General features: G+C 40.2%; 1 protein-coding gene across 7 annotated transcripts in view; it reads left to right on the top strand.

Moving 5' to 3' along the window:
- SCAPER (S-phase cyclin A associated protein in the ER) overlaps nt 1-20,565 on the top strand; it is a 428,719-nt gene that overhangs the window by 329,831 nt on the left and 78,323 nt on the right. For 6 of the 7 annotated variants that reach the window (XM_021099014.2, XM_021099012.2, XM_084968700.1 and 3 more), the window contains one exon: nt 8,066-8,221. In XM_021099014.2, the coding sequence (XP_020954673.1) occupies nt 8,066-8,221 (156 nt within the window). Of the gene's footprint in view, nt 1-8,065; nt 8,965-9,513; nt 9,824-20,565 lie in introns of those variants that run through there. The other variant, XR_014810514.1, reaches the window with a different exon arrangement.

Genomic DNA, 20,565 nt, shown 5'->3' with positions numbered 1-20,565 from the left:
TTTGGCACCATTCTCTGGCCTGTGCCCCTGAGGTAGACCTGGAACAAGGCACATCACCCTGTCATATGTCTCTTTCTGTTCCTTATCTGACATGTAGAGGCATGAGGATGTTTTACAAAGGTGAGGTAATAACAGTGTTTATTCTCGTTAGTTTACATGATTTAGTCAAGTTTCTAGACCTAAGGGATATTCAGAGATATTTATCAGTTCACAGTATAGTCACCTGTACTCACTCTGTGCCAGACAGTTCACAAGGTCCTGGGATACAAAAACAAGTAAAAAGACCTTTAATAAAATATCCAAATAATATTATTTGGCAATCAAACATCATAATTTTTTTCTGTAAGATGAAAATATTGATAGTTTCAAGTGTTTTAGCATAGTTCTAGGAAAGCAATATTTGTAGGAATAGAAGAAAATTGCAGTTTGAAAAAATACTGGTTTAAAATTTACTCAGGAATTGGATTAACCCTGAAGCTCTGCAGTTTTATTTTTTCCAGCTTTATTGAGATAGAGGTGACATCCAGCATTGTGTAAGTTTAAGATAAACCACTTGACATGTTAACATTGTATAAATTTAAGGTGTACAAGGTGGTGATTTGATACACATATGTACTGCAAAGTGATTACCACAATAACGTTAGTTAACACCTCCTTCACTTTACATAATTACCTTTTGTGTTCGTGTGTATAAGTGGGTGTTGAAGCATTTAAGAGCTATTCTCTTAGCAACTTTCAAGTATGTAATGCAGTATTGTTATCTATAGTTACCACACTATACATTACGTCCCCACAACATATTCATCTTGTAAATGGAAGTTTATACCCTTTGACCAACATCTCCCCATTTCTCCCACCCACAGCCTCTTGCAAGCACCATTCTATTCTGTTTCCATGAGTTCTACTCTTTTAGGTTCTACATATAAGTAAGAACATACAGTATTTGTCCTTTACTGTCTAACTTATTTCACTTAGCATAATTCCTTCAAGGGCCACCCATATTATCACAAATGGCAGGATTACCTTATTTTTATGGCTAAATAATATTTCATTATGCATATATACCACATTTTCTTTACATTCATGTGTTGATGGACACTTAGGTTGTTTCTCTGTCTTGGCTATTCTGGATAATGCTTCACTGAACATGAGAGTGCAAGTGTCTATTCAAGATAGTGATTCATTTTCTTTAGTATATACCCAGAAGTGGAATTGATGAATCATATGGTAGTTCTGTTTCTACTGTTTTGAGGAACCTCCATACTGTTTTTCACAGTGACTCTCTGAATGTACTTTCCCACCAATAGTGTACAAAGGTTCACTTTTCTCTCCACATCCTTGCCAATATTATCTTGTTGTTTTTTATCATAGCCATTCCAACAGACAAGAGATGTTATCTTGTCATGGTTTTAATTTGTGTATCCCTGATGATTAGTGATGGTGAACATCTTTTTCTGTACCTATTGGTCATTTGTATGTATTCTTTGGGAAAATGTATTTTTTAATTTTTTTTCCAAATAACAGAAACTTGCAAAGTAATTTTTATTGCCTTTCTAGGTATTTAATTATGTAGCAGTGGATTTGCTTCAGGGAACCTATTATTAGTTATGTAGATTTAGTCTAGTATTTTACCAGTACAAATAACACTGTAAATAACATCTTTCCCTACAATTGATTATTTTCTTTTAATAAATGTTGAAAAGTATAATTTTTGGGTCAAAGAATATGAATTAAGGATTTTGATCCATATTGCCAAAATGTCCTACACAGAGATTACATAAGAGTATGTCCTTGTACCTTTAGCCTAGACAGTATTGGATATCATCATTCTTTTGAGTCTTAACCAAACCAAGAGGTGAAAATATTTCATTTTTTATATTAGTAATATTGAACAATTTTTAATGTTCGCTGGCAATTTTTATTATTTGTGAGTTGTCCATTCATGTACTTTGCATTTTTCTATTGAAAGTGTTGACTTTTTAAATTGTAAAAGCTCTTTGTATATTAAGAACATTAGACACACGCATAGAGGGACAACCACATTAAGAGATGCCAAGAGGGCACCACCTAGAAGCTAAAAAGAGACCTCAGAGGAATCCAGCCCTGTCACCACCTTGATCTTGGGTTTTTTAGTCTCTAGAACTTTTCTGTGTTATGGATGGAATGTGCTAAAGCACAACAAACCATCCTGTACTATGAAGTGGACCCCAGTACTATCGATGATGCTCCTATTTGTCTGGATCAGAATTACCCTGTGGTAACTCCCTGTTTACAAGATCGTAGTTCATTAGTATTAAAGTGATTGTGTCATCAACAAGATGGCCTCACAAGAAGGCAACTAGCTAGCAACTATCCCTTGACAAGACACCATTGTGAAAACTGAGAATGCAGGGAGTGAGTGAGACTAAAGCATCGCCCCCGGACCTCAGAGATCAAGAAGTGCCACTTTAGAAGGGTAAGAGGGGCAGCTGCACTCTGACCACAACACCCTTCCCACAGGCCGGTACAACACTGCACTGAGGCCGCCCCCTACCCCCCCCCACGCCCCCTGCCGCCTCAAGCCTGCAGTTTCTCCATTGGGAAGAGGGAGCCCAAGGGGAACATCCAGCTCCCCCAAAATTGTGGGACATTCTACTTGGGTCTTACTTCACAGGGATCACTGGGGAATCTGCAGGTAGCACATAGAAAGGGGGATGGGAGTGAGGGAAGCCACCAAAGCAGTCAGCACTCAGATCTTGATGGACTGCATTCCTGCTTATAGTGATGCCCAGGCAAAGATCCCAGGCAGCAGCTCTGCCCATCTACGAAATTGAGCCAGTAGCTGTGTCTAGCCAGGGTTCTTGACTGGCAGTTTTCCCTGATTAGAGTCCCCCCATCCCCAGCTATATTGGCTAAAGAGTTTGTTTTACCACCCAACCTGGGCAGGAAGCAAATAATCATCCGTGCCCTCTTGCTCAGCATCACCTTCATTCCTGATATCCATGAAGCCCAACTGGAGAACCCAGGCAGCTGCAAAGCCCATACTATGGCCCTGCTTAGACCAGGAGCCAAACCAGCAGCCCTGCCTGACTGTTGTGCTTAATCTCTGACCCCACATAACCAAGGAGACTGAACAGTAACCTTGGGCAACCTCAGAGCCTACCTGTGGTTCCACTCAACCGCAGAGCCTAACCTGCAGCTTCATCCCACAATGGAGCCCAGACAAAGACTCTTCCCAACCACAGAAACAATTTCTAGGCCCACCTAAATACGGGATACAAACAGAGAGGCCAGCCAGCGACCTTGCTCAACATGAGAGCACAGTCAGCAGCCAACCTCATCAAGAAGCCTAGCTTGCAGCACAGCTTTTCAAAATGTTAAAGGGAAAAAACTGCAAATCAAGAATGCCATACTCAGCAATTCTGTCCTTCAGAAATGAAGGAAGAAGACTTTCCTAAACAAACAAAAGCTGAAGAAGTTCATCACCACTAGGCATGCCTTATAAGAAATGCTAAAGGGCATTTTCAAGTTTGAAGAAAAATATGATGGAGGTCCCTGGTGGCTTAGTGGTTAAGGATCCAACATTGTCACTGCTGTGGCACAGGTTCAATCCTGGCCTGGGAATTTCCACATGCCTTAGGCATGGCCAAAATTTTTTTTTAAGTTTTTAAATAAAAGGATAATAATTAATAGGATAAAAACATATGGATGTATAATACTGGCTGGTCATGGTAAATGTATAGTCAAAATCAGATCCTCTAGTATTGTAATGGTGGTGCATAATTCCCTTACAAGCTAGTCTGAAAAATAAAAATGAAACTAATATAACCACAGCTATGGTAATTTTCTATTGAATGAACACTATAAAAATATGTAAATTATAACTTCAGTAATCTAAAATATGAGGGAGGAGAAGTAAAAGTACAGTTGACTCTTAAACAACACAGGTTTTAAATGTGCGTGTCTACTTATATGCATTTTGTTTCAATAAAAACTGCAATAATACACAATCTGTGATTGGTCAAAGCTGCAAATGTGGAACTAAGAATATGAAGGGCCAATGATGGGACTTTGGTAGATTTTAGTACCCAGGGGGTCCTGAAACCAGTCCCCCATAGACACTGAGGGACAATTGTATAAAGTTTCTGTATGCTATCAAACTTCTTATTCACTTAAAATAGGATGTAATATGTTTTATATAAGCCTCATAGTAACCACAAAGGAAAACCTGTAGTAGATACACAAAAGATTAGTATAAAGAAGTCAAAGCATACTGCCTCAAACAGTCATCACATCACAGAGAAATATAGCAGAAGAGGAAACAGGGAAGAAGAGATATAAAAAAAAAAACAGAAAATAATGAAATGACAATAAATCCTTAGCAATCAATAATTACTTTAAGTGAAATGGATTAAATTCTCCAATCAAAAAACATAGAGTGGCTGAATGGATTAAAAAACAAGATCTAATAGTATGCTACCTATAAGAGACTCATTTTAGCTTTAACAACACACTGAGGGCGAAGGGATGGAAATAGATATTTCAAGGAAATCGTAACCAAAGGAAAGCAGGGGTAGCTATATTTACATCAGAAAAAATAGATTTTAAGCTGGAAATGGCTAAAAGAGACAAGGTCATTATATAATGAAAGAGCAGTCAATCCACAAAGAAGATATGACAGTTGTAAATATTTATGCACCCAGTATTCATTGGAGCATCTAAATATATAAAACTGATACTGGAGTTCTCTTGTGGTTCAGTGGGTTGGGAACCTGACATAGTGTCCATGAGGGTGTCACTCAGTCTCGGTCAGTGGGTTAAGGATCCAGCATTGCTGCAAGCCACAGCGTAGACTGCAGATGGGGGTCCAATCTGGTGTTGCTGTGGCTGTGGCATAGGCTTCAGCTGCAGCTCTGATTCGACCCATAGCCTAGGAACTTTCATATGCCATAGGTGTGGCCATAAAAAGAAAAATGATACTAACAGAACTAAATGAAGGGGAAAAAAACCAACAATATAATAATATGTGGGGACTTTAATGCCCCATTCCTGACAATAGATAGATCTTCCAGACAGAGAATCAATAAGGAAATAGCAGATTTAAGCAATACTATAGGTCAAATGGACCCAACAGACATACATAGAACACACCATCCAACAGCAGCAGAATATATATTCTTCTCAAATGCGCATGGAACATTTTCTAGGATGAATTATACCACAAAACAAGTCTCAGCAAATTCCAGAACATAGAAATTATATCAAGATTTTTTCCAATCACAGTGGTGTGAAACTAGAAAACAATTATTTTTTACCATATATACATACATCAAATCATCACATTGTACACCTTAAACTTACACAATGTTATGTGTCAAATGCATTTCGATAAACCTGAGGAAGACTAATATTAACACTTCATCTTACAAATTACAAATTCTGATCTTCTTGTTTTTGGCTGCACCTGCAGCATGTGGAAGTTCCAGGGCCAGGGATCAAACCCATGCTGCAGCCCCTGCGGTGGCTGACCTGAGCCACTGCAGTGACAACACTGGATCCTTAACCCACTGTATCACAAAGGAATTCCCATTGTTGCCTTTTTAAATATTTATGTTTTCTATTATTTCATGATGAAGTATATCAGTGTACACCTAACAAAATATCAATACCTATGTATCAACTTGGCAACATTCTTCAGTAACTGATAACATTTTTCTAAATTGTCTTAGATCTTTTTTCTTATTGGCAAGAAACCAAATGTTGCAGATACAGCAAACTCCACATCTCCATCTCTTTCCCCTTACTCTCTCTCAGGAGGTAAATCACTATGTTAAACTGTGTATATATAGTTCCCATGGATTTTTTATAAAAATATTATATATGTGTATGTAATATATGTGTGTAAATATATATGTGTGTGTATATACATTTACGTGTGTATGTGTATATATTACATATATCCACAAACAATATATTCTACTTTCTATTTTGTATAGTTAAAATTTACATAAATGCTATCATACTGCTTTGTCAATTTGTTTTCACATCGTATGTTGTTGAGATTTATTTAGATCGATAAATATAAATCCGATGAATTCTTTTTAACTGCTCTACAGATGCTATTGAATGAATAAATTCCCAGCTTGTTTACCCATTTTCTGAGGACAGTGGTTTTTACTTTTTCACTATTTTAAGCAATAGTATAGTGGATATCTTTGTAGAAATCTTCTTTTGCACCTGTGTGAGAATTTCTCAAGTTTATATGCCTTCAGTATCAATTTACGAATGTTAAGATAAATGTGTGTTCACTTTTACCAAGTTGTTCTCCAAAGTAATTATACAGATTTCACTTTTCATCAATAAAGGATAGGAATTCCATTTCCTCATATCCTTACCAGTGTCTTGTGTTAACACACTAATTTTTGTCAATCTGATATTTGTGAACTGGTATTTTGTGTTGTCTTCATTTACACTGTGTTTATGACTAGTTAAGTGTGCATATGTCTATTTCATAAATACTGCTATTATCACCACTAGTATAAAACTAATAATAAAATTTATCAAGTTCTTTACATGTATTAGCTATCAGTCTCTTATTACAAGAACCTTGTAGTAGGAGTCTATTACTTTGAAAAGGAAACAGACACAGAAAGGCAAAGTAATTTGCCCAAGGTCATGCAGTGACTTATGGGGCTAGAGTTCAATATGTCAATATGTCATTTTCCTCCATTGTAAGAAAATAGGGCTGGTAGTCATCATTTCATACTTCCCAATTTGAAAACCCTAGGAGATGCTCCGTAACCCAGGTGAATACATTTCCTAATGTAAAAGGAGAAAGGGAACTTTAATACCTTGTAAATAGTAAATTTAGAAGAGGCTCCAGATATAAATTATTCATCAAATTCTCCTTCCTTTTATTTATATTAGTAAATGAATAGTGATGGAGATTTTTAATGCACTTACAAACAGAAGCATCTGTTCCTTTGCACGTACTGCTGAAAGTTTAGATGTGTTGATTTTCAGAAGTGTTATATTTGAATTTCTGTGCTTTTCATACATGTAAAGGCAGTAGCACTAAATTAGTATAAATCTCTCAACCGAAGCTGAATTATCTATAAGGTCATTTATAGTCTTCAGGTATTTTCAATGATTTCTGCTTTGTGGGCTAATAAAGAGCTACTTTCGTTGGTCCAGTTTGATAAACCACTCTGGAAAGCTGTTTAATGGACTGGAAAGATGGAAATGACTTCTTAAATGTTACTGTCAACTCTCAGGACTAGTACTTTTTCGAAAGAGAAGGCAATTAAATTCTCACTACTTGTTATACTCTTTTTTTTAATTTTTTTTTTTTTTTTTTTTTTTTTTGCTTTTTAGGGCCACACCTGCAGCATATAGAGGTTCCCAGGCTAGGGGTCGAATAAGAGCTACAGCTGCTGGCCTCAGAGCTACAGCTGCTGACCTCAGCAACATCAGATCTGAGCCACGTCTTCAACCTACAGCACAGCTCACAGCAACTCGGGATCCTTAACCCACTGAGAGAGGCCAGGGATCGAACCTGCAACTTCATGGTTCCTAATTGGATTTGTTTCCCCTGCACCACGACGGGAACTCCATCACTATTTGTTATACTCCTAATAGTGATGGGGTTTTTAAAAAGAGAATCTACACAGCATTAAGTTATAACAGGAGTGTCTGGGTAGCATTATTTTATCTTCTGAACTTGTGCATTCTGGTGCATTTAGCTACCTAGTACTTTGAGAAGTACTGCTTTTCAAGAGTATAGAGATCATTTTAAATCTTTTCAACTATTGTCAAACTCTTTAAGACCAGTGAGAATGATCAAATCATTTTCATTCATCTTTCTTAAAACATAGCATCCAAATAACCAAAAGAGAAAAGAGAATCACTTACAGAAATAGCTGATTAATCAGGATTAAATCTACGGAAATTGTTACTTAAGATGCTTTACTCAAACCTGTGTTGTGTTTGCTTGTTGGAGGGGTCTACGTTGTTAAGATTAATCTTTGAAGGTGAAGATGTTGCCAGACTCTACAGACTAATAACTCACATTTCTCCCCACATCTAGCTACGTGGTGAACATAGGTCTGATCGACAAGCTTTGTGGCTGCTTCCTCTCGGTGCAAGGCCCAGTGGATGAAAATCCCAAGATGGCCGTGTTTCTGCAGCATGCCGCAGGACTCTTACATGGAATGTGCACTCTCTGCTTTGCTGTCACCGGAAGGTAAGGCCTCTCTACTTGACGTCAGACTGGACTCAACTTTTGCAGCATCTTTTGGATTTTGCTCATTTTAGAGTCATTTCATAGGGATGTAGGTGGTCATCTTGGCTTCTTTTCTTCTTTGAGCGACTTCTGTCCTTTGTGGCTTCCTATATTGAGACTTCTCTAGTAGGTCTTATTTTCCCTGGCTACAAGTCCTGTCAGAGCCTATTTTTCTTATTGGTGTCATAAACTTAAGCTGTAATTTGTGCAAGAGACCTTAGATGTCATCCAGTCCCTCTTCCACCACCGAAATCCAGAGAGATCAAGTGATTCTCCTGAGTCAGCAAGTCAGTAACAAAGCCTAGACCAGGCCCTCAGCACAACACGGCACAGCGTCACAGTGCCTGTGATCATGTTCGCATACTTTCAGTCACAGCCTCCTAGTTTATTTTCCCCTCTGTCCTTTCTTCCAAGCTATCTCCATGAATAAGAGAAAGGAGCCATCCAAAACCAATAGCTCCCTGAAGTTTCACATGACCCATGGGCGTAATCTTAATTATAGCCAGTGTGCCAGCAACTATTTCTGCCCTGGTTGGCTCTTTAAACCCCCTCACTCTACCCTGTATACTGTCCTCAAAAACAATAATTCTATGATTTTCTTTCCTGTGGAAATACTCATTTGTGCTGTATATTATATTCTAGTTATAAGTGATATCATATGGTGTTTGTCTTTCTCTTTCTGATTTATTTCACTCAGTATGAGAGTCTCTAGTTCCATCCATATTGCTGCAGACTTGGAGAATAGACTTGTGGCTGCCCGAGGGGAGAGGGAGGGAGTGGGAGGGATCGGGAGCTTGGGGTTAACAGATGCAAACTGTTGCTCTTGGAATGGATTTACAATGAGATCCTGCTGTGTAGCACTGAGTACTATGTCTAGATACTTACATCACCACACGACAGTGGGAGGAAAAAGTATGTATACATGTATGTGTAACTTGGTCCCCATGCTGTACAGCATAAAAAATAAATAAATATTAAACAAATAAACAGACAATAGTTCTTGGAGTTCCTGTCATGGCTCAGGGGAAACGAATCTGACTAGTATCCATGGGGTCACAGGTTCGATCCCTGGCCCTCGCTCAGTGGGTTAAGGATCTGGTGTTGCCGTGGTGTAGGTCAGCAGCTACAGCTACGATTTGAACCCTAGCCTGGGAACCTGCATATGCCATGGGCATGGCCCTAAAAAAAAGATCCCCCCCCCAAAAAAAAACACATGCTGAAAGAAAAAAAAAATGATTCTCTATGAGGGTCAGAGTAAACCCCCTCTTGTCCTTTTCTCTCCTCTCCTACCAAGAATAATTTGCAGTAGTGACTCAGTGTTTCTGATAGGAATATGACATATCCCTCAAGCATATAGAGAATGTTTAGTAAAATGATTTTCTTGTAGTTAAATCCTAAACAGCACTGCATACAAATTATATGCTTTTTAGAGATTTTTCAAAGAAATTAATTATTTGAAACTTCTGAAGTCTAGCTACTTAAAGAAGCATTATCTGTTCGTGTTGAATGTATACACAATGCTAATATCTGCTTTCAGAATTTTTTTTTTTTTTTGTCTTTTCTAGGGCCACTCCCGTGGCATATGGAGGTTCCCAGGCTAGGGGTCTAATCGCAGCTGTAGCCACTGGCCTACGCCACAGCCACAGCAACGTGGGATCTGAGCCACATCTGCGACCTACACCACAGCTCATGGCAACGCCGGATCCTTAACCCACTGAGCAAGGCCAGGGACCGAACCTGCAACCTCATGGTTCCTAGTCAGATTCCTTAACCACCACACCACGACGGGAACTCCCAGAATATTTTTAAACAGAGTTTTTTTTCAGAAGTGACCTTCAACATTTGCTAATCTGTTATACATAGAACTACAAAACCCACCTGTTCTTCCTTATTCTTACCCAAGCCCCTTCACCGCCAGTCACATATGTAGGAAAATTAAGACTGAGTGTCAAGGATGCCAAGCATGGCCTGTGGTCACTATTCACTTAGTCTGTTCCCTCTAGAAATGCAGTCAGAGCCAACCCTCCTGAGATTCAGTGAGAACTCAGGAAGTGGTTATTTGTAGGCTTATGACCCAAGTAAGTGTGGATGGTACCACACTACCCCGAGGCTGGCAGCAGTCACAGGGCTCCATTGGGGCCATTGGTACCTGCCAGCTTAGAGGCTGCCATGCTGCCCAGCTAGCTCTGTGCAGTAGCCAGGCCACTCCCTGGGAGGTATCCTCTCAGTGGGGAGACCCATCTGTCACCCATCTTTGTATATACACCATTAAAAACCTGCCAGCATCTCAAATCTTTGTCACCTGTACTCTTTCCTTGAATCCAGATGAATATCACACCCAGAAACATTTCCATATGTGCTTGTTTGTAGACTTCAGCTTTCGCTCACACATGGATTGAATCACTTGAAGTCTGTGGAGCTTGAAAGAAGCCACACATTTTTATAGGGAAAGCAACTGAACCAAACTAACTTGAATTAGAACCCAAGATTCCTACCTTGGTGCATCCTCCTACGCACTTGACTTTATATTATTCAAAGTAATATACATTGTAAATATATAGGTATACATTTTTGTTTCTTTGAAGGTTTTCTCAATTACACATATGGAAAACAGGATCCTCTTCCCTTTAACGTATACAGTCATATCCTAGTCCAGTAGCTATTGGCTAAACATCTGCCCTGGGCCAGACATCAAGCTAAGTCCTAAAGCGGCTACCTTCAGGGAGCCCAGAGTCTGGGTGGGGTCAGGCTTGTAAATTAATAGCTGTAAAGAGAATATACACAGAGAAGAAAATAAAGCACTTCCAGAGAAGGTCAAGAAAGGTTTCAATGGCCTAAACCTTGAAGGATCCAGGAAGACGAGTAAAGAATTCACCTGGGAGAAGGCACATAATATGTGCACTGAATGATACAGCAGATGTTATTGGTGCCTGTGGCCTATCAGGAGTTCACTTGTCAGTGGCTTCTTGTATCTCCATGCTGAAGGATATTCTCTGAGCAAGTAGCTGTTTGCTACTTGTTAACACCCCCAGGAGTGACTCTCCAACAATAAATTGGCGGATAATATCCCAGCTCCATTAATCCTCAGAGGGACAATCCTGAGGCGTGTTCTGCAGCCTTTCAAAGGGACCCCAGTGGTAACCTGTTCATAAACACATACTTGATTGGCTTTTCTCCTTACCCTCTTTGCCTTCTCTATTCTTCACAGACAGACTACTTGCACCTGTATCTTTGACTCGGGGTGTACTTTAGGAACAACCCAAACAAAGAGATAGGGGTATACAAGACATTGTCTCCTGTTCAGTTCGCTGTAGTGTACAATAGGGCAACTGTGAAAAGTAGCAGGATATTGGGTATTAAATGAGCTCCACACGTGTTAACCCTCGGGAGGTGAAAGGGAGACAAGAGCTTGATGTGCTGTGCTGGCGCCGAGGAAGGCCACTGAAGGTGTTTGAGAGAGGGTAAGAAGATCACATTTCTCTTACAGAACGATCACTCCTGAAAAGCATAGAAATGACTGGAATGGCCTGAGCCTACAGGCAGAAGGAATAGTTAAAAGGCTCTTGAAATGTTGAGGGCTTGTGGAGATAATAGAAATAGGAGCAGATACATTGAGGACATGAAATAAATGTAAGAGAGATGGCATTTATCTGGATGACATGGGAAGTAAAAGGGAGGAATCCAGAATGACTCCCAGGTTTCTCACTTGAAATTTTTGAGTGGTAGATGGTGTAGTCTCTAAATTAAGGGACATAAGTGATTTTTCATAGAGGAAATACGAGTTTGATTCTAGACAAGCCTAAGGATTATCTAAGTAGACCAAAGTGTGATTGTGTGTGTGCATGTAGGCATGTGTGTAAAGTTTATATTATAAAAGCTAACTTTATATATACACTCCCATAAAATGAAGTATAATTATTTGTGTGTACACATACAACTGGATTTTAAATAAATCAGTGACTAACTCTTGGTGGTTTTTAAGAATTCTTAATCCATTTTTCCCCAATATAATTTCCTTCTCCAGCCTCAATTACCCAGCATGTTTCTATTTAGTAGGCCTTCCTACAAAAGCAGATTATTCTAGAAAAAAGGTTTGGGTGATTTCCTGACTTAATTTAGCTAGGAAGTTCTTAGCAGTATCAGTGTAAGCTGCTTCTCTGAAACAGATGAGAATGATCCCTGATTGCTGTTCTTCGTTTCATCCGTCAGTCTTCCAGCATGTCCTGAGTACCATCAAGCTACAGGAATACAGGGAGTTTTCCTACCTCTTCTGATTTGTTTACCTGTAATACTTACAGACCCTTTTGTACTACTTCCCATTTCTACGTGGACATTATATTTCTAAACTATAAACTACAGTGACCCACTGAAAGCACTTAGTTACATATGTTAAATAGTTTCGCACAAAGTCATGGCTGTGTCTGGAGAGAACGGTAGCGTGGTTGTTGTATTGGAGTAATTCACATAATTTCTGTTTGGGCTACTAGGAGAAGCCAGCCAGAGCATCAAGGAAGGCTTGTCCACAAAGCCCTTTTGTGACCTCCTGGAATAAAAGACAAAGGGGAGCCAGAGAGGTCTTCAAAAATTGCCTCTTGTGAACTGGCAGACCCTGAGATAATTACTACACTAATTGACAGCACAGGACTTTGAGTAAACACTCTGCAGTCCGTGGTAGCCGGCCTTTGTGATAGTGATTAGAGCAGGTCTGCCTTTGCACTACTCTCCTATTGTGCCCTTAATCTTCTAATTTTTACCTGGGTTTTCTGAAAAACAATTTGGGTGTCAGAATTTACACCCTTAATCTCTCCTTCAGCCTGGGAGAGAAAAGCACTAACGGGTGATTTTTGTACCAGGCTTGGTTTTGAACAATGAACTTGCATTTATTTAAGTAAAAATTGACATTGTGACCTGGTAAAAGAATTGATTTTATGTTAGGATTATTCCAAAATTGTAATGTGGGGATTGTTCACAAGCTGTAATTCTTAAATCACTTCAACAAAATTCGACGATCTGTAATAGGACTTTCACAAATGCCTATTTGGCCTTTACTGTTATTGGCTTTCCATTCTTGGTCCTACAAAAAGTAAAGGAAAAAAAAAAGGATAGTTTTCAAATTACAGGGCAGTGACTCAATTGCCATAATTGGCTAAAGCTCACTGAGGCCCCCTTAAGGTGCTGGCTCCTTAGCCAAACTAATAGGATCAGAAGAGTAATGAGTGATTATAAATTGCAACCAGCACAGGCCTTTCACTTAATCAACAGTCATTTCTAGATTCATAACTATGCTAAGTATTATAGCAAGAAGGCCAAGAAGTAGTAGATCCAAAGTAAGAGAGTTTACAGTCCCGATGACTACACAGAAGAGAGAGAGGCTTGTAAAATTTAGCTAATTCTGGTTGGTTGGAAAAGACCACTGTGAATTCTAGAATATTTTTACACACAAAGAAATTTGTTGTTATATGTATTTGTGGTTTTCATTTTCACATCCGTAACAAATTGGGTTCCAGCCAAGGTCCCTGGCAACCTGTATCATGAAAAGATAGGAATGATTTGTAATTTTGCCTGTTAATTATGTGGATATAAATGAGTGCTTCTCAAGTGTTTAAGGGTGCTTAAAAACCATTTGTTCAAGCAAAGGTAAACTTTAACTCTGCTGCCTGAATTATTCATTCATTCATTAGACAAATATTTATGTAGCACTTGCTCTGTGCCAGGCCCTGTGCTAGGCTTGGGAGAAAGCAAAAATGACTCAGACGTTGATCATGTCCTCAAAGACCTTGTAAGCCAGTGAAGAAAATATATATATACAAACATCCATGGTATAAGGCAGAGAGTGATATAGAGGATAGACAATAACACACGAAAAGCACTTAGCAAACAGCCCAGCATGTAATGGCTCATAAGTATTGGATTATTATATCATCATTGATGGAGTTCAGAGAAGGGAGAAATCACTCTTAATTTTAGGAACTGGCTGTTTTCTAAAGCAACTTAAGTTTAATCTGGGCCTTGAAAGATAAAAAGGGTTAGCACATTTAGAGTTAGGAAAAATACAGAAAAAGAAAATAGCATAAGAAAAGACATCAAAGCAGAAAAATATGAAAAATGAACAGAGAACTTACTCTAGCTGGATTTTGAGATATATGTAGCAGTGATTTTAGTGCCTCCTAGACTGTTAGGAAGTTCAAGTTAGATAATAAATATAAAAATACTGTGAGGACCAAAAAAAAAAAAAAAAAAGAAAGAAAAAGGAATTCCCGTCGTGGCTCAGTGGTTAACGACTCTGACTAGGAACCATGAGGTTGCGGGTTCGATCCCTGGTCTTGATCAGTGGGTTAAGGATCTGGCGTTGCCATAAGCTGTGGTGTAGGTTGCAGACACAGCTCAGATCCCGCGTTGCTGTGGCTCTGATGTAGGCCAGAGGCTACAGCTCTGATTCGACCCCTAGCCTGGGAATCTCCATATGCCACAGAAGCGGCCCTAGAAATGGCAAAAAGACCAAAAATAAAAAATAAAAAATAAAATACTGTGAGGAGTTCCCATCACAGCACAGTGGAAAATCCAACTAGGAACCATGAGGTTGCGGGTTTGATCCCTGGCCTTACTTAGTAGATTAAGGATCCGACATTGCTGTGAGCTGTGGTGTAGGTCACAGACTCGTCTCTGATCCCATGTTGCTGTGGCTGTGGCGTAGCCCAGCAGCTACAGCTCCAATTCAACCCCTAGCCTGGGAACCTCCATATGCTGTGGGTGTGGCCCTAAAAAGAAAAAAAAATACTGTGATATATAAAATGATCTGCTGAATGTGATGGTGGCAGTGGTGTCATTAAAAGCCTTTGATCAGGGCAGAGACATGCTAAAAAACCATATTTTCAGTTATCATGTGAAGAATGTGAGAGAGGCAGTAGAAAGTGGAGGCAAAAGAAGTGGAAAAGAACTTTTAAAAATCCTCTCAGAGTCTCTTTATGTGCAGTGTCACTAGGCTCCCAGGCTCCAGGCTCCAGGCTCGTCGCTGTCTCTTCTCTTTTCCTTGTACCCCAGATCTAATCTGCTGTCACATTCCATTGACTGGAAGGAAACTTAAAGTCACCCTAATCCAGTCTTCCATTCAGATTCGAATCTTTTCAGTGACCTCTTTGAGTTTATATTTGAATATCTTCATTGACAGGGAACTCATTATTCACTAAGGGAGCCTATTCTGTCACTGATAATGCTTTAAAAGCCTCTCCTCATACCAGGCTGTAATCTGTTTCCCTAATGCTACCTACCAGGAACTAGTCATACTTGCTCCTTGGCAGCATACAGTCTGTTCTAACCCCACACTTCTCCCTATGCTTATCTGGTCTCACCTGACCACATATCCTCCTTTGCTTTTCTTCTTGTTCCAGTTACTATGGCTATATAACAAATTACCCCCAAACTTAGTGGCATAATACAGCAATCTATTCATCTCATAGATTCCATGTGTCAGGAATTCTGTCAAGATACAGGGAGAATGACTCATCTTTGTCTCACAGTGTCTGGGCCTCAGTTGGAGGACTTAAAGGCTGGAGGTTGGACTCATGAGTGCTTGTCCACACATGTCTGTAGTTTGTGCTGGCTGTTTGCTGGGAACTTTTCCACGTGGTCTCTCTGCACCATCTGATTTGGGCTTTCTCCCAGCATGGTGGCAGGTTCCAAGGAGGAGCATCCTGACAAGTGGGAGAGCCAGGTAGAAACCATATCACTTCTCATGACCTAGCCTCAGAAGTCATGCAGTGTCCCCTCCACTGAACTCTGCTCATCAGGGCAGCCTCAAGAGTCCCACCTAGCTTCAAAGGGAGGAGGAATAGACTTCACCTCTTCATGGACACTGTACAGGTCCTAGAAGAGGATATTGTACCAGAAATATTGCTGTGGTTGTGTTTGAAAGACACAGTCTGCCACATTCCAACCTACCCTAGAGATAAATGTGTTCCCAGTGTCCTGTTCTCATCTGTCTCATACTTGGTATTATCTTATCACCCTTCTCTTAGAATCTTTAGCCACTGTCCTTGGACACAAGTCTTGCTGGTGCTGGGAGATGGAGAACGAAGTAAATATAATAGGACCAAGCAAGTGGAACTATAGGAAATAACACTTGTTGACACCATTTATGTGCCCGGGCTCCTCATGAGTTATCTCCCAGCAGTCCTCACACTGTCCAGAATAGCCTTCAGACTGATAAGGAAGAGTGGCTTTCTCCATCCTTCAAGTCTGGAAGGTGAGAAGAATACAGAAACAGGAACCTCTAGGCTCTCTCTATCTTCACAGTTGGGCAAATGGTAGCATAGAGATTTCTGAAAGATCACAGCTGATAATAAAGCCTTAGCTGACTTGTAGGAACAGAAAGATTATCACTTCCTTACTACAAATCGAACTGTGTGTCTACTGTGTTCTAGGCACTGTGCCAGAGAAAGGGAACTGTCTGAGCCTTAACCCACAAGGCCAGCATTTAGGGGCAGCCTTCCCTGCCCTACGCTCCCAGAGGGGATTAGGTATAATGAAGGAAGATTTTCAACATGTGTGCAGGCTCACCAGCCTGAGGGCAGCAGAGTATGTCTGGGATACACTTGCAGTTGAACGTCCACTGCCTCTAAGACTCCAGGGGTCAGGATCTCAAAAGGAAAATCCTTTTATAATGTCATATTGAAGCGCGAGCTTTGGGAGTCAGAAGAGTATGGATGCAGTTCCTGTTCTCCTAGCTCTGTGACCAGTTACAGATTCTTTAGCTTCTCAGTTCCTGTTTTTTCACATTACATACATGGATTTAATCATTCTTCACAGCGTTGGATAGGGCAGGAGCATATGGGGCCTAGCCCATCTGTCACTCTGACCTCCTGCCTGTGTTGCTCTTCAATATATATTTATTGTATCCCAAAAAGATACAATAAATTCATTGTGTTCCAAAAAGATTTGAGACTGCTTACAGAAGTATGTTTAAAAAAATGAAAAAAAATTAGAATAAAAGAAAATAGGTAGGAAAAAATGAATCAAGGCAGAAGCTGGTAAAGTTAAGGCACAAACCATACTCATAAACAAGGCCCTGACCAACATTTCCTCTTAGAATTCCTACCAGTAGTTTCTACCAGGAACTTATATTTAATATGTCAGATTCTCAGCTCTTTGGCTTTCATTCCAAGTTGGTTCTTCCTCCTGATGACCTTATCCTGCTCATGATTCTAGTCATATTTAAGACCCAAAACCTTTATTATTTTTAACTTCTCTCTTTTATAATCCAGTCCAGTCCTATCCAATTAAATCACAAAGATACATGCCTCAGAAATAAGAAATGGCACCTACCTGTGACTTGATACCTGTCTACTTTTAATTCATTTGTTCCATTGCACTGAGTATATGTTCTGTGTCTTCAAATGAAAAAGTTTCCCCAAGGAGAGAGACTAAATGTCCTAGCAGCACCCCTTCAGGCCCCTAGCACCAGGCTAGAGACAAAATAAAAACTCAGGAAATAACTGTGACTGGCAGCTTTATCAAATGCCAGTGTGTGACCTATGCCAGGGCCCCATTTACTGGGCCTACTCTTAATGTAGTAAGAAGGGCTGCCCACCTCTCATGTTCTTCTTCCCCAAAAGTAAGGAGACATCCAAGACCTTCATGTCTTTTGCATGCCTCACAGAGACCGGTTCTCCCACTCTTCCTTCTGTTACTTTAGCAGATCTTTACTAATTACTATTTACTGAGCAATTGTTATATGCCAGACATTTGTCAAGGTATTAGAGATCCAGTAGTGACCAAAACACCCACTCTTATGGAACTTGCAGTCTCATAGGGAAAAAAAAAAAAGATGATAAAACAATAAATAAGATAATTTTAGGTAGTGATACTAATGTGAGAAAATAAAGCAGAATGACTTGGGCAGGGGCTTTTATAGATGGAGTGTCAGGGAATTCCTCTCTGGGGAGGTGACACTGAAACTAAGAAGGTGCCAACTCTGTAAAGATCTAAGGGAAGAGTATTCTAGTTGAGCAGAATAGGAGGTCGATGACTCCCAAATATCTAAACTCCAGAAACAGAGAAGGCAGTATGCTGACGTGATGAGCAAGAAAATGCTAGGAGATGAGGACAGAGAGAGTGGAAGTTTGGGTTTTATGCTAAGGGTGACAAGAAGCTCACTGTAGGATTTTAAGCAGCAGAGCTGCATGGTCTGATTACTTAAAAAGTAAAAAGAGGGTCTGTTCACTCTGTGTAGAATGGATCAGAGGAGCTGGAGTGGAGGTGGGGAAGATCTGTTGGGAGGGCACCGACTTATGCAGCCTGGACGTGACAGTTTTCTCCTCCCAGTTACCTAGAAGGAGTAATTGCTTTCATTTGGCAACACAGCAGAGCCTCTGGCACAGCTCTGTCAGCCTAACTGCCAAGTACTAAAGACAAACCAGGCCCCAGATGTCAGCTAAACTAGCCAAAATCAGCACAGGGCCCTTTGTTCTTCACAGCGACTATGAGAAAACTGAAGATAGAGAGTTCAGAAATGTCCCATCTGAGAAACATTCATCAGCCATAGCCCGCAGTTCCAAGATCTAGGACCATATACTGTTGTCAGTCATGCAGAGCTGCCACATGGTCACCTTACGTCCTCCTCCCTGCCCGTTCCTACACTCACCTTTGGTTGTCTCCAGAGGTTCCTGAGCCCCTCTTTATCTTCCACTTTCTTGGGCCCCTCTTTATCTTCCACTTTCTTGGGCCTCCATTCAGACCTCTGCCAGAGACCAGAGTTTCTTCTCAGGGCCCACACCCTTTTCCTTCCATTCTCATCGGTTCCCTCTTGGAATTACTCTTTCTCCAGCGTGTTCTAGGTTGTTGATCCCAAACAGCAAGAGTGTCTATCTGTTTTCATCTATCACTTCTCTTCCCAGAAAGGTTTCCTTCTCAGAAGTTTCTCTTTGAGTTCACCTGAAACCCATAACCAGGCACTTTGGAAATCTTTCCAGGTATCAGCCAGCCTCACCCTCCTGAATAGTCTCACTCTTTAATTAGCCCTTATATTTTTCCTCTTCTCTAACCAAATGGTCAAACTATCTTATAGTGCTTACATATGCATCTTTTCCATCTTGAGTTTTCTCTTGCTCTCATATCTCCACTAAGTTAACACACACTCATTCTTTTCTAACAGGGCTCCAAATTAAATATGCATTAAACAAACTATTTTCACCATCTACTTTATATATAAAATATAGTGTGTGTGGGAGTTCCCGTCATGGTGCAGTGGTTAACAAATCTGACTAGGAACCATGAGGTTGCAGGTTCTATCCCTGGCCTTGCTCAGTGGGTTAAGGATCCACATTGCCGTGAGCTGTGGTGTAGGTTGCAGACACAGCTCGGATACGGTGTTGCTGTGGCTCTGGCGTAGGCCGGCGGCTACAGCTCTGATTAGACCCCTAGCCTGGAAACCTCCATATGCTGCAGGAAGAGGCCCTAGAAAAGGCGAAAAGACTATATATGTGTGTGTGTGTGTGTGTGTGTGTGTGTGTGTGCGCGTGTGTGTGTATCGCATCTGATATATATATATGTATCTCGCATCTGTTATAATACCTCAGAATTGAACAGAATCAAAAACATCATCAAAAACATCATCCTGTCCCATGGCAAGCTTTATTTTGAGTGCCCTCTGCTACTTCAGCAAATGTGTTCCTCCACTTTTGCAGGACAGAGACGAATGTAATAAATACCTCACCAACAGCCCATTTAACTTTTGGGTGTTCTGTTAGAAATTTTTCTGTAAAGTTTATCTAATATCTGCTTCCGGGTAATATCTCTCCTCTGGGGCCATAAATAATAGTATAATACCTCTTCAGTTTGAAGGCAAACTTTATATCCTCCAGTTCTGGGATAAATTTCCCAATTCCTTCAAATGTTTCTCAGGTGACATTGTTTTCAGAGACTTCCTACACAAATCACTTTGCTCAGGAACTCTATGATATGTCAGTGTCCTAAACATAGTGCCACACCGAGTAGTAGAACCAGTACTTCCAGCGTAGTTGTTCAGTGCAGTGGAGCAGGATAACCTCTCTGGTTGTGTGCATTGTACTCCTGTTAGCTCAGTCAAAATTGATTGTATTCATTGGTAATCAAGCAAGACTGTTTCTTCATTTGAATGGTTAAGCAGCTAATTTGCTAAGTCTTTTCCCCACTTCTCCTTGAAAGCTGTATTCCAGTCCCCTGTCACTTACCTCCTTCTCATCCTAAACATATGCAGTTAGTTTTTATCATCTAAAAATAGGATTTAGGAGTTCCCGCTATGGCGCAGTGGGTTAATGGATCTGGCATTG

Source organism: Sus scrofa, chromosome 7, assembly GCF_054392235.1.
Source record: "Sus scrofa isolate SSC_HxYL_T2T_F1_AM1 chromosome 7, Sscrofa_HxYL_maternal_Yorkshire_Landrace_v2.0, whole genome shotgun sequence".
NCBI lineage: Eukaryota > Metazoa > Chordata > Mammalia > Artiodactyla > Suidae > Sus > Sus scrofa.
Note: the sequence above shows the minus strand (reverse complement) of the source record. Positions and strands in the feature narration are given on the sequence as shown.